Here is a 16,560-nt window from a genome sequence, read left to right on the forward strand (position 1 = left end):
TAACAATGTACCTCATAGAACTTGAAAAGCAAGAACAAACCAAACCCAAAATGAGAAGAAAAGAGATAAAAAAGATCAGAGCAGAACTAAACAGAATAGAGACTTAAAAAACTCACAGTGAAAGGAAAAGTTGGGTTTTTTGTCTTTCGTTTTTTTGTTTTAGACAGGGTCTCGCTCTGTCACCCAGTCTGGAGTGCAGTGGTATGATCATGGCTCACTGCAGCCTTGGACTCCAGGCTCAAGCAATCCTGCCACCTCAGCCTCTCAAGCAGCTGAGACTATAGGTGCACACCATCATGTCCTGTGAATTTTTCTATTTTTTGTAGAGACGAGGGTCTTACTGTGTTGCCCTGGCTGGTCCTGTACTCCTGCTGCAAGCAGTCCTCCTACCTCAGCCTCCCAAGTGCTGATATTACAGGCATGAGCCACTGTGCTCAGCCAAGAAGTTGATTTTTTGAAAAGATTAACAAAACTGACAAACTGTGAGATAGGCTAACTAAGAAAGAAGAAGAAGAAGAAGACCCAAATAAGTTAAGAAATCAGAAATGAAAAAGGAGACATTACAACTGGAAACCCAGAAATACAAAGGATCATTAGAGACTATTATGAGTGACTATATTTTAATACTGACAAATTGGGAAGCCTAGAGGAAATGCACAGATTCCTGGGCACATATAACCTACCAAGATTGAATCAGAAAGAAACAAAAAACCTGAACAGACCAATCGCAAATAATAAGATTGAAGGCTCTCAAATTGGAAAAGAAGTCTTATTGGCCTTACTTGTAAATGATATGATCTTATATTTAGAAAAACCTAAAGACCGCACCAAAAAACTGTTAGAAATGACAAACTTAGTGAAGTTTTAGGATATAAAATCAACACATAAAAATCAGTAGCAACTCTATATGACAACAGAGAACAACCTGAAAATGGTGAAATCCCACTCTTTGCCTGTTCCCACATTTATTCCCAGTATGGCAGCCAGAGGTCGCCCAAGGAGAGCTCAGGGTGTAAATTGACTTGGTTAATCTCTCCCGTCTCTCTTTTATTTCTATTTTGAATGCCCACTTTGGACACTCCTGAGGTTATCAGAAACAATGTTTCCAGCACAGGTGCCTTCACCAGAGCTGAAACAATGAGGTTGTCATTGGATGTATCAGTATACAATAGAAATATGATGTGACTCATCTATGTAATTACATGTTTTCTAGTAGCCACCTTGAAGAAAGGGAAAAAAAATCAAGTCACAATTATTTTAATTGGCAAAATGTTTTGCCATTTAAACATGGGTTTACACGATGCAGTTTTCAAAGATCATTTTTGGAGGGCAGTGGGGTGGTCTCACTATGATACCCAGGCTGGTCATGAACTCCAGGGCTCAAGCAAGCATCCCGTCTCAGCCTCTCAAGTAGTTGGGACTGCAGGTCCCTGACACTCAAATATCTTAATGAGATAATTTAATTCTTTTTCAGCCTTTCAAATCCAGTGTGCATTTAAATAAATGTATCCACACATTTCTTTATAAATGTATATATACACATTTAAATATGTATACTTTTATATTTATATATATTGTGATGTAATGGAAACAGTAAAATTATCAAAGTTTTAAAAAATCTTAGTATTAATACTGTAACTAACAAAACAACAACAAAAACAGGATCTTGTAAGGCTCTGCTTGATGTTCTGCTTGTAAGGCTCTGCACTGTATGTTCACATACAATGTGAACAGTTTTAGGGTTTCTTTTAAACCAAACTTCTAAATGTGCATTTTCACAATCTTGGACAAAAAGTCCCTTTAAATAAATGGTCACATAAGTGTGATTTTAGAAAAAACATCTTAGTAAGTTTGATAGATTTCTTTGATCAAAACATGAGGAGATATTATTCTCATGAGAAAACTACTTGAAACTAGCTCTATTCATAGATTAATCTTAATGCCAGATATTTCATTGTAACAGTTTCAGCCCTAATCCTGAATCTTTTTATTTTTCCTAAGCACATAGCTACAGAAATCCCAAATCTTATCAACACCCATAATATACATGGCCTAATTTAGAATGAGATGGCAGTATTAGTCTATATCAATTTTAAAAACCCTTAAGTTAAAATAATCTTTACTTGGGGTAACCTGTTTACAACCTCAGTTAAAATTACGGCATAATTAAATCAAAATCTGATTGGATTAAGGAATAAGCAGGATGTAAATGAGGGGGGAGAAGGGGCTCTTGCAATAAAAACCCCTTGTAAGTGGAGCTCACTCACAACTGAGCTGTCAGTGGAAGCTGCTGGAGGCCAGGGGAGAGCCTAGTGGAGGAGACACACATCCAGGCTTATGTAGTTTTTCTTGACTTACTAGGTTCGTACCAAGGGCAGATATTAGAGAGCAAGGGCTGGAGGATGGAGTCACTATGAATTCGGCAACATTGTTTGAGGCCAGCTCAATGCCAGGCACAGTGTGTGCACTTAGAGAGACCCTGGGTCCTCTTCTAGAAGCAGACAGCAAAACTTAAATTTTCAGTACCCAGTCTGGAGAAATGACAGTCTTCATTTTCCTTAATCATAGTGTGGCCAACTCGATGAGATGATGATGGAGTTTCTCTCTTTGACCTATTCAACCTCTCAGCTACTTAGGAGGGGTTTTTGCCACAGCCAGATTAGAACAATTTTGCAGGGGATAGGGGTGTTGGAGGTTCTCGGAGTCTAGTCCGTAGCTGTCCAGTAGAAATATAATGTAATCCACATATGCAATTATAAGTTTTCTAGTAGCCATATTAAATTACGAAATGTAAATTTTAATACAAAAAAGTGTTATTTCAGCATGTGATGAATCTTTAAAAGTTCCTTTTTTTCTTCTTTTTTTTTTTTGAGATAGAGTCTCACTGTGTTGCCTAGGCTGGAGTGCAGTGGTGCGATCTCAGCTGTCTGCAACCTCCGTCTCCCGGAGACGATTCAAGTGATTCTCCTGTCTCAGCCTCCTGAGTAGCTGGGATTACAGACGTGCGCCACCAAGCCCAGCTAATTTTTTTTGTATTTTTAGTAGAGATGGGGGTTTCACCATGTTGGTCAGGCTGGTCTTGAACTCCTGACCTCGTAATCTACCCACCTTGGGCTCCCAAAGCGCTGGGATTACAGGCGTGAGCCACCACACCTGGCCAAAGTTCTTAATAAGATAACTTACATTCTCTTTTTCTCATACCTCTTCAAAATCCAGTGCGCATTTTACACTGAAGGTGTGATACCCTAACTTGCATTAACTTGATTGACTCTCTCTTAGCTAAGAAAGCCAGACAGATTCCATTTGGCTCCTTCATTTGCAAGACATTAAGGGCTCTTTACCCACTCCCTCCCTCAAGGACTTAACTTGTGCAAGCTGACTCTCAGCACATCAAAGAGTGCAATTAACTGATAAGGTACTGTGGCAAGCTATGTCCACAGTGCCCAGGAATTCGCTCAGGTGATAGTACTCTAAAGCCCCCGCATTTGTGTCCGGAGCCCCCACTCCTATCACCTTGTGATGAATTTAAAGCCCCTGCACCTGGAACTGTTTGTTTTCCTGTAATCATTTATCTTTTCAACTTTTTTGCCTGTTTTACTTCTGTAAGATTGCTTCTGCTCAATTCCCCCTCCCCTCTCTAAACCAAAGTATAAAAGAAAATCTAGCGCCTTCTTCCGGGCCGAGAGAATGTTGAGCGTTAGCGTCTCTCGGTCGCCGGCTAATAAAGGACTCCTGAATTAGTCTCAAAGTGTGGCGTTTCTCTATAACTCACTTGGTTACAACAAAGGCACATCTCAATTCCAATAAGCCCCATTTGGGGTGCTCAAGAACCACATGTGGCTGGACCGCTGGGCCCAGACCCTTCACAATACCAGCTTCTCAACTGAAGAATCACGTCCTTCATTCCAACTAGCATTTCCGATATTAGAAGTTCAAGGCCATGGCTCTTCTTATATGTATTTTATAGTGTTTTTATCACCTATCACTAGTGATTGTTTATAGCAGGCACGGATATGTCTCTATGCATGTAAAAGTGAAAGAGCCCAAAGGAGTATTGTCATTCAGTTCATTGAACTCTAATATCATGTACCTTTTCTGCAGACACTGGCCATGGCAGAACATTTTAAAGAAGCAAGTCGATGTGTCGGCTGCCTATCTTATCCTGAAAAACCCACTTACTAGCCAGGCACATTGGCTCAGGCCTGTAATCCCAGCACTTTGGGAGGCTGAGGTGGGTGGATCTCGAGGTCAGGAGTTCAAGACCAGCATGGCCAAGATGGTGAAACCCCATCTCTTCTAAAAATACAAAAATTAGCTGGGTGCTGTGGCAGTGCCTGTAATCCCAGCTACTCATGAGGCTGAGGCAGGAGAATCGCTTGAACCCAGGGGCAGAGGCTGCAGTGAGCCAAGATGGCACCACAGCACTCCAGCCTGGGCAACAGAGCAAGACTCCGTCTCCAAAAAAAAAAAAAAAGGAAAAGAAAAAAGAAAAAAATAAAAACCCACATACCTAGAGTGTGGATATCTCTGCTGCTTCCACTGTATCAGTTCACTTCCAAAGGAGCCCAATGGGGATGATGTGTTGTGCGCCATCTGCTCTGTGGTCACTATAAAAGACATCAGGCCCCATCTCCTGCTGGGAAAACTGGTCTCCAAAATCAAGGAAGTAGAGCCCCAGCTGAGAAGAATTCTATATTAAAACCCAAGGATGCGGAAGTTCCAAGGTAACCTGCACTCGGCCCACCAACAGACTTGGAAAAAGCAACTGTTCAAAAGGCTCTCCATTAAATAGGGGCATTAGCTGAATTCTGGCACCTAAAATGTGTATGCCCACCAAACAACAGTTCTCAGCTGTGAGTATAGATTAGAGACAACAGAAGATTTTGAAGAAAATATAACATTTAGGTCATACCCTAGACCTGTGCTGCCCAATATAGTAGCCACCAGTAGCTATGGGGCCCTTGAAACATGGGTGTACCCCATGTGGAAGTGACAATAATTCTGGATATATGGGCTTATAATATGTTATTTAAAGTATTGTTGAATTTTTTTTAATGTCTACAGAAAAATTTAAAATTACCTGGAGATCTTTTATAAAATGCAAATTATCATTCTATTGGACTAGGCTGGTTGAGAATCTGGATTTCTGACACACACACAGACACACACACACATACACACAAATTTTCTTGAGATGTGGTTTCATGTTGCCCAGGTTGGTTTCAAATTCTTCGGCTCAAGCGATCCTGCCACCTCAGTCTCCCAAATTGCTGGTATTACTGACATAAGCCACCGTACACAGCCTGATCTAATAGTATAATAAGTAGTTTTTCCATCATCTAGGATATTCATTAGATATCTATATTTGAACAGAGTCTGCTAAATTTTATGATTTTGAGAGTAAACAACAGACATGGTTTCTGCCTTCAGGGATCTTATATACTAAAAGAAAAAATGTTGAATAGTCAAAATTTAAAAAGAATGCTTACTATGAACAAGAGGGATTTGTTACAATTCTATTTCAATCTTCTATAAGAAATTCTATGGAATCAGGGAACGCAGGGAAGTTTCTATTTGCTGATTTACCTTTTTTCTTTCCACAGTGGATATGATGCCGGATATTGATACAGCCAACAATCGACTCATCATTTCTGAAGACCTGTGGAGTGTCCATTGTGGATTTCTTAGAACCGCAGAGAGTATGCCGAGATTCAAACAAGTCATCTGTGTCCTGGGCTCTCCTCGCTTCACCTCTGGACGCCATTACTGGGAGGTAGACATGGGGACAGGCAAATAATGGGATTTGGGTGCCTGCAAAGGATCTGTTAATCGACAAGAGAATTGTGCTGTCTTCAGAACTTGGCTTCTGGACTGTGGGTGTGAGGAAAGAAAAGCTCTTTGCAGCCAGCACTGTGCCTTTAACCACCCTCTGGGTGAGTCCGGGGCTGTGCAGGGTAGGCATTTTCCTGGATATGGGTATGAGAATGATTTCCTTTTATAACATTAATGATGGGACCCATATCTTTACATTCGCTAAGATTTCTGCTGCAGAGCCCATTTTATGCTCTTGCAGATTCAATTATCGATGACCAAGGCTTCCTGAGTCTGTATCCTGTGATTAATCTTGGCATTGACAAATCTACAGTTTCTCCTGAGCAGGGCGAATAAACTTTTAGCCACAAAACCATTTAGACAATCACTTTATGCTCAATGCTAGAAACTTTTCTGCTTGCTACAACATAATGGAACAAAGTTACAGCAGAAAAATATGGAACATCTCAAACCATGAATGTCAATTAAGTAGATTAATAAGAAATTGCCTTTTAAATACTAAAAAGTATTGTTACAGTTGTCCTTTGGGTTTTATGGGCCGTGGCTCCGTGTCCCTCCCACACCTGAGTGGCTTTTGCTGCCTCTCTGTGCCCTGGCTGCCTCACCCTGCACCGTGCTACTGTCTCATTGACATCACATCTCTTCTGCAAATCTATCTCGCTGTCTGTCTGTTCCTTCTTCCCTGGAGCAGCTGAAAGGATCATCTTGTGAATTTGACTAATTTCCTAAGTCATTCTTACACTCTTTATGTTGTATCCAGCCTGGTTTTGGCAGAAAGTTTTTCTGACATACAGGATACACCAGGGCTGGACTCTGTCTTTACATGTGGATGTGGAGTGACCCAGAATCCAGCAAAGAGCAAACCCCAAATGATTGCTTTATGACCAGATCCAATTCATTCTAATCATGTAGAGTTAACCTGGCTCCCTACACACTGTCTCCCAAGCCTTGTTTTCTTGCTCAGACACTGAATCCCGAGGAGTGATCTCATCCCATTGTACATCATTTTTTAATAGAACTAAATGTAGGTCTTTTAAAAATATATATACAAAGAAAAAAATCTTTATTTAATATGTGATACATTTTAGGAGGGGGAAATAGATTATATTCAAGTTATTTGAAATTTGAAAACAAAGCTGTTATTTTATGAATTAAGTACAAGTTAATCACTAACCTGGCCATTTCCATGACACCTGCAGATTCATCAGTTCTCTGGGTCAAGACCTGAGTCTCAGCCTGGAGGACATTATGTTAAGCAAATAAATCAGGTCTGGAAAGATAAATACCGCATGTTCTCACTCCTATATGGGAGCTAAATGAAAAATGCTGAGCTCACAGAAGCAGAGCATAGAATTGTGGGTATAGAGGCTGGGAGGGTAAGGGGCAGGGGAGCTTGGGGAGAGGTTGGTTATTGGATACAGAATTACAGCTAGATGGGAGAAATGGGCTTCAGTGGAGGCTGGGAAGGGTAAGGGGGAGGGGAGCTTGGGGAGAGGTCAGTAATTGGATATAAAATTACAGCTAGATGGGAGAAATGGGCTCTAGCACAACTGTGGGGTAAATATGGTCACTTACACATGATTGCATATTTTCAAAAAGCTAAGAGGATTAGGAAGGCTCCCATCACAAAGAAATAATAAATGTTGGCTGGGCATGGTGGCTCACGCCTGTAATCCCAGCACTTTGGGAGGCCGAGGCGGGCGGGTTACCTGAGGTCAGGAGTTAGAGACTAGCCTGGCCAAAATGGTGAAACCCTGTCTCTACTAAAAATACAAAAAAAAAAAAAAAAAAAAAAAATTAGCCAGGCATGGTGGCACATGCCTGTAATCCCAGCTACTCAGGAGGCTGAGTCAGGAGAATTGCTTGAGCCCAGGAGGTGGATGTTGCAGTGATCCAAGTTTGTGCCACTGCACTCCAGCCTGGCTGACAGAGCAAGACTCTGTCTCAATAAAAAAAAAAAAAAAGAAAGAAAGAAATGTTTAGAGTGTGCTAATTATCCTGACTTGATTATTACACACTTTATGCATGTATCAAAATATTACTGTGTGCCATAAATATGTACAATTATTACGTCAACTGAAAGTAAAGAGGAAAAAAAAGTAAACCAAAACAAGACCTGAGTGTCTCAGAGTCCTCTAATCCCATGAGGAATCATACTTAAAGCTGACCAAAATTAGGTCTTTATTTTTAATTATGCAAAAAGAGAAAATTCCTTTAATATGTGCCAAAGGGGATAGGGAAAATGATAAGATTATATTCAAATTATTTGAAATTTGAAAACAAAGCAGTAAAGATCCCACTACACAGAAAGGCATGAAAATGAAAAGATTCGGGGTTGATTCAAATGGAAGAAAGCACAACTCACTTCACGGGTAACAATTTTTATTTGAGAACACAGGTTTCACAAGAAAATCATCTTTTTTTTTTTTTAATTGTGACTTTTATCTTAATACTCTGTGAAGTACTCGAGGTCCAAGAAGTTTAATGGTCACTTGTCAAAATAGTAATTATTCAATTTTTTTCCTATGAATTATGAAATTTTTTCAAAACCAGAAATAAACCAATGAAAATAAGTAAAAATTACCTAGAATTTCCTCAATGGGATGCCTGCCCCTATTACCTTTGAGTCCGATGTATATGAATTTAAACCATTTTGTAAAATTGCAAATCCAATCATACTTAATACTTTAGGTTTCCAAGCAAAGCTTGAAGCCTACAACATATTACAGGAATTATCTTTACTGACAACTGATGGAAACATCTCTAAAATAAGCTTTTGAAGTTAGTACATTAAGCCTAATTTAATCTAAAGGCAATTTAATCTTACCTTCATATGAAAGAAAAATACACTGTCAGGATGAAGGATTTACTGAAGTTACCATTAACTGGAGAAATATCACCAGTAAAAACCTAATTCCCTGCTATAATTAAATCAAAGCCTCATTAGGTTAGAGGGTGTGGAAGGGCGTGACCCAGTGGGAGGTGGGAATCTCACCAATAAAAGGCCGTCGTGTGCCCCTTCCCCACAAGACCTGAGCTCCCAGTGGAAGCAGGCTGCAGGACAGAGGAGCTTCCAGCAGAAGAGGTGAGCCCATGCCTGTGTGTGTGTTTTTCCTCCTTAGATTCCTAGAAATGGGGATTATGACTTGGGGGGATGAATGAGAGAAATTCGTAATTAATGAATTCAACAAAGGCCGTCTGAGTGTTGCCTCAGAGTTGAAAACCAGTCACCCTGGACCCCCAGTCTAGGAGTGGTGGCAGTCAATTTGGTATTCATTTCCAAGGCTGGAGAAGGATGTGATTTTTTTTTTTTTTGGTGAGACAGGGTCTTAACTCTGTTGTCCAGGTTGGAGTGACCTGGTATGATCTCTGCTCACTGCTAATTTTTCTATTATTTGTAGAGATGGGGTCTTCCCGTGTTGCCCAGGCTGGTCTCAAACTCCTCGGCTCAAGGGATCTTCCAGCCTTGGCCTCGCAAAGTGCTGGGATTATAGATGTGAGCTACTGCATCCAGTCCCTCTCTTTTTTTTTTTTTTTGAGATGGTGTCTCACTCTGTTGCCCAGGCTGGAGTGCAATGGCAGGATCTTGGCTCACTGCAACCTCTGCCTCCCAGGTTCAAGCAATTCTCCTGCCTCAGCCTCCCAAGTATCTGGGATTACAGGCGTGTGCCACCACGCCTGGCTAATTCTTTTGTATTTTCAGTAGAGATGGGGTTTCACCCATCGGGCTGGTCTCGAACTTTTGATGACCTCAGATGATCCACTCACCTCAGCCTCCTAAAGTGCTGGGATTACAGGCATGAGCCACCGAGCCCGACCTCCCAACCCCTAATTCTTATGTTCATCAATCAATCTCTTGCTTGGGCTCCCCAGGAGGAGGTGAAATGACCCCAGCTTGCTGTTCCTCACATGGGTGCTGCCGTGTCACTGGCTCAGGCTCAGCTGCTGGGTCACCAGGAGAATGGACCCTTCCTCCACCTCAGCTCAGAGCACAGTGATGATTCGTGACTTTCTTTCCCAATAGAACTTCAAATCTCTGAAGACAGGGGGTAGGGGGATGTGCTTGAGTGTTTGTACTCATGGTCTTGTTCTTGGAGTGACAAAGCTGGAACACAATACCTCTATGAATGAAAAGGTTGTCACTTGTCACAACTAACAGGCTTTCACCTCACGGAAATTTTCTTCCCTTGTGTACTTTTCCCCTGGCAGTGGACATGGCTGCACTCTTCCAAGAAGCAAGCAGCTGTCCTGTCTGCTCAGACTATCTAGAGAAACCAATGTCCCTGGAGTGTGGATGCGCCATCTGCCTCAAGTGCATCAATTCACTGCAGAAGGAGCCCCATGGGGAGGATCTACTTTGCTGTTGCTGTTCCACGGTCTCTCAGAGGAACAACCTCAGGCCCAATCGAAAGCTAGAGAGGCTGGTTTCCCACCTCAAGGAACTGGAGCCCAAGCTGAAGAAGATTCTGCAGATGAACCCAAGGATGCGGAAGTTCCAAGGTAAGGAATCTGTATAACCTGCCCCCTTCCCAAGAACAGACCAAGAAAAATCATTTGTGCAACTGGCCCCTCATTCCATATGGGGATTAGCTGCTGTCTGGCACCTAAAATTGAGATGCTTCTTCATCAGATTCTCAGCCCTGACAACATACAGAATCACCTGGTGATCTCCAAAAATAAAAATAAAAAGGCTGGGCACGGTGGCTCATGCCTGTAATGCCAGCACTTTGGGAGGCCGAGGCGGGTGGATCACGAGGTCAGGAGATTGAGACCATCCTGGCTAACACGGTGAAACTCTGACTCTACTAAAAATACAAAAAATTAGCCAGGCGTGGTGGCGGGTGCCTGTAGTCCCAGCTACTCGGGGGCTGAGGCAGGAGAATGGTGTTAACCTGTGGGGGCGCAGCTTGCAGTAAGCCAAGATTGCGCCACTGCACTCCAGCCTGGGTGACAGAGTGAGACTCTGTCTCAAAAAAAAAAAAACCTGATGTCTATGTCATGGGTCAGACAAGAGATTCTCTAAACTTAGTGTGCTCAGATTACCTGGGGATCTTGTTAAAATGCAGATGCTGAACTGGGAAGTCTCAGGATTGATCCCGCTAGCTTGGGGACTTTGCTGAGTAGAAAAAACATAGAGAAACTGAAATTGAATTTCTCTCTAGCAAAGGTTCCCAGGACTCTGACATTAAAATGGGCCTGGTAATTCTAATGCACAGTGAATACTGGCACCCATTGTACCAAACAACCTCACCCCAGGGTTGGGAAGAGTTTGGAATGGAGCATCTATGGTGTTTGTTTCTGTGAGTGTGGGGCGAGTTGCAGACGCTGGTCTCCTCATCCGTGTGCCATGGGCTTCAACAGTGGTCCTGGCTACAGAAAATAGTATCACTCTCCATAACTCTGGAGAAAAGGAATATTTAAATGAAGAGGTTATGGTCAGCCTGGGCAAAGAATTACACCTATAAATGGTAGTGGGCCCCTATTATGTCCCTGACACTGGTAGCTTCTGCCCTTACACCCATGATCTCTACTCATCCACCTACCCATACCTGTGTCTCTGCTGAAATATGGAGGACAGATTCACCCTGCCCAAGTCATGTTTGGAACCCTCTTCCTCCTTCCTTGTCCATGTCCACTCATCTCATTTCATTCCCTAATTCACCATCAAACAGCAATCAATCTCCTCAAGTCTTACTGTAATCTATAAAATCTATATTGGTGATCATATCAGTTTTTTGACTTGAAGGATCATATGTTCTGTAGATTTTTTTTCAGAATGCTCTGGACAATTAATTTTCTCTAGGCCAGATCACACTGCCTCCTCCATGAGAACTGGCGGCTTCACCTGTCAACCACATACCCAATGCCTTAAATTATTGACCTTTGTATTTGCTGCCCTTATTCTCTACAATCAGTCAGTTATGAGGAACAACTTTCTCTTTTTTTTGTGTGTGTGATGGAGTCTCGCTCTGCCGCCTAGGCTGGAGGTGCAGTGGCGCGATCTCTGCTCACTGCAAGCTCCGACTCCTGGGTTCATGCCATTCTCCTGCCTCAGTCTACCAAGTAGCTAGGACTACAGGCACCCGCCACCATGCCCAGCTAATTTTTTTGTATGTTTTTTAGTAGAGACAGGGTTTCGTGTGTTGGCCAGGATGGTCTCGATCTCCTGACCTCGTGATCCGTCCACCTCGGCCTCCCAAAGTGCTGGGATTACAGGTGTGAGCCACCGCGCCCGGCCAACGAACAACTTTCAAATACCTTTCTCTTCGCTCCAAAATTTACCATTGTTTTGCTTAAGGTCTCACCTCTCATGTAGGATGGAAAACATTCTTTCATCTAAGGCCCCCCTCCTCCTCCTGGCCTTGGAGCCTCCTAATGTCCAGGACTGGCACCTCTGTCATCACATTGTCATCACATTGTCAGCTGCAGAGATACCCTATCTGCTGTCAGAACCGTGCACAGTTAATTTGTTTACAGACATGGAAAACAAAGGCCTGGAATCATGCTCTATATACTGAATTGAGCAATACAAGGTGGAAGCAGAAACATATTTCACATCGACCACTTGCATTGTCTTAATTATCATTCATTTGTTCACCCATCAAGGTGGTAGAAAGGGGGTCATGGTGTCTGCCTTCAGAGACCCTCCACTCTAAATGAAGAAAAGTCCAATGAAGCAAACACGTGACATAAAGTAAAATAATTGCTACTGTGAATAAGAGTCGGGTATTGCCACAAAGCATACCTACCTATGAGAATTTGAACTAGTCAGGGAAGTTGCCTCTTGAAACGTTTTGATTTTGGGGGAAGAAGAGAATTAAAGAAACCAAAGTCAAGAGATATTTGGGCCTTGGAAGTAGGGGAGAGGCATGGGGTTGGCTTCTGTCCATTTGCTGAGCAACTTTTTTCCTTTTCACAGTGGATATGACCTTGGATGCCGACACAGCCAACGACTTCCTCCTCATTTCTGACGATCTCAGGAGCGTCCGAAGTGGGCGCATCAGACAGAATCGGCAAGACCTTGCTGAGAGATTTGACGTGTCCATTTGTGTCCTGGGCTCCCCTCGCTTTACCTGTGGCCGCCACTACTGGGAGGTGGACGTGGGAACAAGCACAGAATGGGACCTGGGAGTCTGCAGAGAATCTGTTCGCCGCAAAGGGAGGATCCAGCTGACCACAGAGCATGGATTCTGGACTGTGAGTTTGAGGGATGGAAGCCGCCTCTCTGCCAGCACGGAGCCGCTGACTTTCCTCTTCGTAGACCGCAAGTTACAGCGAGTGGGGATTTTTCTGGATATGGGCATGCAGAACGTTTCCTTTTTTGATGCTGAAGGTGGTTCCCATGTCTATACATTCAGGAGCGTCTCTGCTGAGGAGCCACTGCGCCCGCTTTTGGCTCCTCCAAGTCCACATAATGGTGATAAGAGTGTCTTGAGCATCTGTCCTGTGATGAACTCAGGCACTACTGATGCTCCAGTCCATCCTGGGGAGGCCAAACAAACCCCCACTGCAAAAAAACAAAAAACAGGGTAAGAAAATTACTTGGATGGGTAGACTTAGGAACTCTCTACTCAGTAAAAGCATTATACAAAGTCACAGGAGAAAAATATGGGACATTTCATGATTATACTTAATCCAATTTGATTAGTTTATAAATTGAGTCTTAAGTAGTAATTATTGCCACCATCCAACTCATTGAGTCTTATGGTTCACATCTGGTTTCCTATAGAAATATTCTGTATTCTGGGATCAATTTTCAAATGCTTTTTTATTTCTGTAAGTTCAAATTAATGTATCATAGAAGTTATGAGTTAAATAAACATTGGAATATCACCTAATGGATTATGTGACTTTCTTTCCTCAGCCTCCTGAGTAGCTGGGATTACAGGCACCCCCCACCACGCCTAGCTAATTTTTTGTATTTTTAATAGAGACAGGATTTCACCATGTTGTCCAGGCTGGTCTCAAACTCTTGACCTCATGATTCACCCGCCTCAGCCTCCCAAAGTGCCGGGATTACAGGCGTGAGGCACTGCACCCAGCTGGATTATGTGACTTTCTAAATGATAGGAGTACAATAGATTTTATTTATAGTAAATGCGTGAGCGTGTGTATGTGTGTGCGTGTGTGGGTGTGTTTGTATTTGAACAGAGAGCTGGATAAATGCCTATGTCCCATCCAGAACTGAAAAGTTGTCACCATCATTGCTCAGTGTGGGTAACATTTTCCTGGATGTGTGTTCATCTGCATTAATGATAATTCCCCCCAATTAGTTATTGCAATTATTAATTGTAATTGTTATAATTAATAAATCTCTATGCAGGCTAACAAAGCAAAAAAAGATAACACACATTACTAATATTAGAAATGAAAGAGAGGCCATGTCTACCAAACTGTTGGGCATTAAAAGGATAATCAGGGACTGTTATGCGTGACTCTATTCCCACAGTTTGATAACCAGGTGAAATGCATCAATTCCTTGAGAGACATAATCTTCCCAAGGTCACACTAGGAACAATCTGAACAGCCTCTGCCTATTAAGTGAATTAACATTAAGAACATTCCAAAAAAGACAACACCAGAACCAAATGATTTCTCTTACGAAATGCACCAAATTCTTATGAATCCCAACATATTTTCACAATATAATCCAAGAATTGTGCTCCTAGGTATGTACTCGGCTGAGATGAAAAGTTATGTCCACACAAAGCCTGCACAGGAATGTTTACAGCAGCTTTATCTATAACCACCCAAACTAGAAGCAAGATGTTCAAGAGGTGAATGAAAAAAAATCATCATCCATAAAACACAATATTATTCTGTGATTTAAAGGAGTTCTCCATCAAGGCATAGAAAAGACAATGGCATGTATCAGAAAGACTGTGAGGGCATGCCTTCATTGGATGAGACCACACAGAAAGGCAGCAGAGCAGGGTGACTTTATGTTAATTAGTGAAGTAAGTTCATCTGAAAAAGCTACATAATACTAGCTTGGTGCAAAACTAGTTGCGGTTTTTGGCATTTAAAGAATGGGAAAACCGCAATTACTTTTGCACCAACCTAATACATGACTCCAACTATATGACATTCTGGAAAAGGCAAAACCAAGGGGACAGTAAAAATATCAATAGTTGGTAAGGTTTCTGGAGAAAGAGGACAGAGATTCATAAGTAAAGAAGAGGGAAGTTTTGGAGCAGGGAGAGTATTCCTCATGAGATCAAAATGATAAAAATAACATCATAAATATTTCGCAATTCATAGAAATGTGTAACAGGAAGAAAGAACACTATGTGAATGACAGACTTTAGTTACTAATGTATCCCTTTGGCCTTTCTCTTCAAGGATTCCCTGAGGAGACAGAGCCCCAGTGCCCTTGCCCTCAGGCATCCATGCTTAGAATGAAGCCACACCCCACCCCTGGTATCTAGAATGGTCCGGTTCCAAACCTCCCTGGGAGAACTGTGAGCAGAAGGTCCTGTGCGGCAGAACCCCAGGCCGGAGGGCGGCAGGGCTGACCCTGCACATCCAGCAGTTCTGTTTTCCCTCCCTCCCACCCCAGGCTCTTCTCCTGTCATTTCCGGGCATCTCCCTGTTTCTTCCTGTCTGGATCTTTCTCCTTCCCTCCCTCTCTCTCGCGTTGCATGTGCGTGGTCTCTGTCACTGCTGCCTTGGCCACCTGCAGACGTCTCTCTCTGATTCCACCCCTGGGTTCACTGACTTCCGACATGGGATGCTCTTGGTGCTTCCTGGCACACCAGCCCAGTCCTGAGAGGGAACTGGCAGCCACAGGCACACCGACCCATGGGGCACAGGAGCCTATGAATACATGGCCCCCTCTTCCGAGCTGCAAGTGGACTATTCTATTTATTTTTATTTTTTGAGACAGAGTCTTGCTCTGTCGCCCAGGCTGGAGTGCAGTGGCCCAGCTACTCGGGATTACAGGAGAATTGCTCGAACCTGGGAGACGGGAGTTGCAGTGAGCTGAGATCACACCACAGCACTCCACCCTGGGTGACAGCAAGACGTCATCTCAGAAAAAAAAAAAAAAAAAAAAAAAAATTAGCTGGGCGTGGTGGCCACGCCTATAGTCCCAGCTACTTAGGAGGCTGAGGTTCACTTGAACCTGGAAGGCAGAGGTTGCAATGAGCCAAGATCATGCCATTGCACTCTAGCCTGGGTGACAGAGTCAGACTCATCTCAAAAAAAAAAAAAAAAAAATCTCCTTTAATTCCCACAACCACCCTACAAAGTAGGTATCATTACTTCCCCCATCTTACAGAGGGAAACTGAGACTCAGGGAGGGAGGAGACTCACCCAAGATCACACAGCTGGCAAGAGGCAGAACCTGGCTGCCTGGTTCCAAAGCCCATACCCTTAGCTGTCATGCAATACAGCCTCTGCCTATTCTGAGCTCCTCAGGAACACAGACGACATCTCTCCTGACTGTGGGTGCCACTCTCCAGCATGAGAAGTATTTGCCAAATGAATCCGTGAATGGTCGTGCAAAAGAAGGTGCACTCCAAGAGGGCACAGGCTATACTGTTTTATTCCTGTGTCTCAGCAATATCCAAAAAGAGCCAGGCACAGTGAGTGCCCATTAGACATTTACTGAATGGATCAAAAAATGGTTTGGGCCAGGTGCGGTGGCTCACAGATGTAATCCCAGCACTTTGGGAGGCTGACATAGGAGGATTATTTGAGCCTAGGGGTTCAAAAACAGCCTGGGAA

General features: G+C 42.9%; 2 protein-coding genes across 2 annotated transcripts in view; one reads left to right on the forward strand and one right to left on the reverse strand.

The window, feature by feature from the left end:
- Positions 1 to 9,153: 9,153 nt before the first annotated feature.
- RFPL1 (ret finger protein like 1) lies at positions 9,154 to 13,406 on the forward strand. Its single transcript, XM_063722837.1, has 2 exons — positions 9,154 to 10,332; positions 12,752 to 13,406. Exons 1-2 carry the CDS (start codon positions 9,960 to 9,962, stop codon positions 13,363 to 13,365), a joined length of 987 nt encoding a protein of 328 aa, XP_063578907.1. The 5' UTR covers positions 9,154 to 9,959; the 3' UTR covers positions 13,366 to 13,406.
- Positions 9,333 to 16,560, reverse strand: part of LOC129052612 (uncharacterized) — a 34,284-nt gene continuing 27,056 nt past the window's right edge. Inside the window, exon 4 of the mRNA XM_063722836.1 lies at positions 9,333 to 13,339. The gene's annotated coding sequence lies outside the window, so the exon portion shown is untranslated. The remainder of the gene's footprint in view (positions 13,340 to 16,560) is intronic.

Source organism: Pongo abelii, chromosome 23 (genome assembly GCF_028885655.2).
Source record: "Pongo abelii isolate AG06213 chromosome 23, NHGRI_mPonAbe1-v2.0_pri, whole genome shotgun sequence".
Taxonomy (NCBI): domain Eukaryota; kingdom Metazoa; phylum Chordata; class Mammalia; order Primates; family Hominidae; genus Pongo; species Pongo abelii.

What these genes read in the sequence shown, in the direction of transcription:
- RFPL1 (XM_063722837.1), top strand. Translation starts at nt 9,960, where the DNA reads ATGAAAAGGTTGTCACTTGTCACAACTAACAGGCTTTCACCTCACGGA. An exon ending in AAGGATGCGGAAGTTCCAAG is followed by an intron (nt 10,333 to 12,751) that starts GTAAGGAATCTG and finishes TCCTTTTCACAG; the next exon opens with TGGATATGACCTTGGATGCC.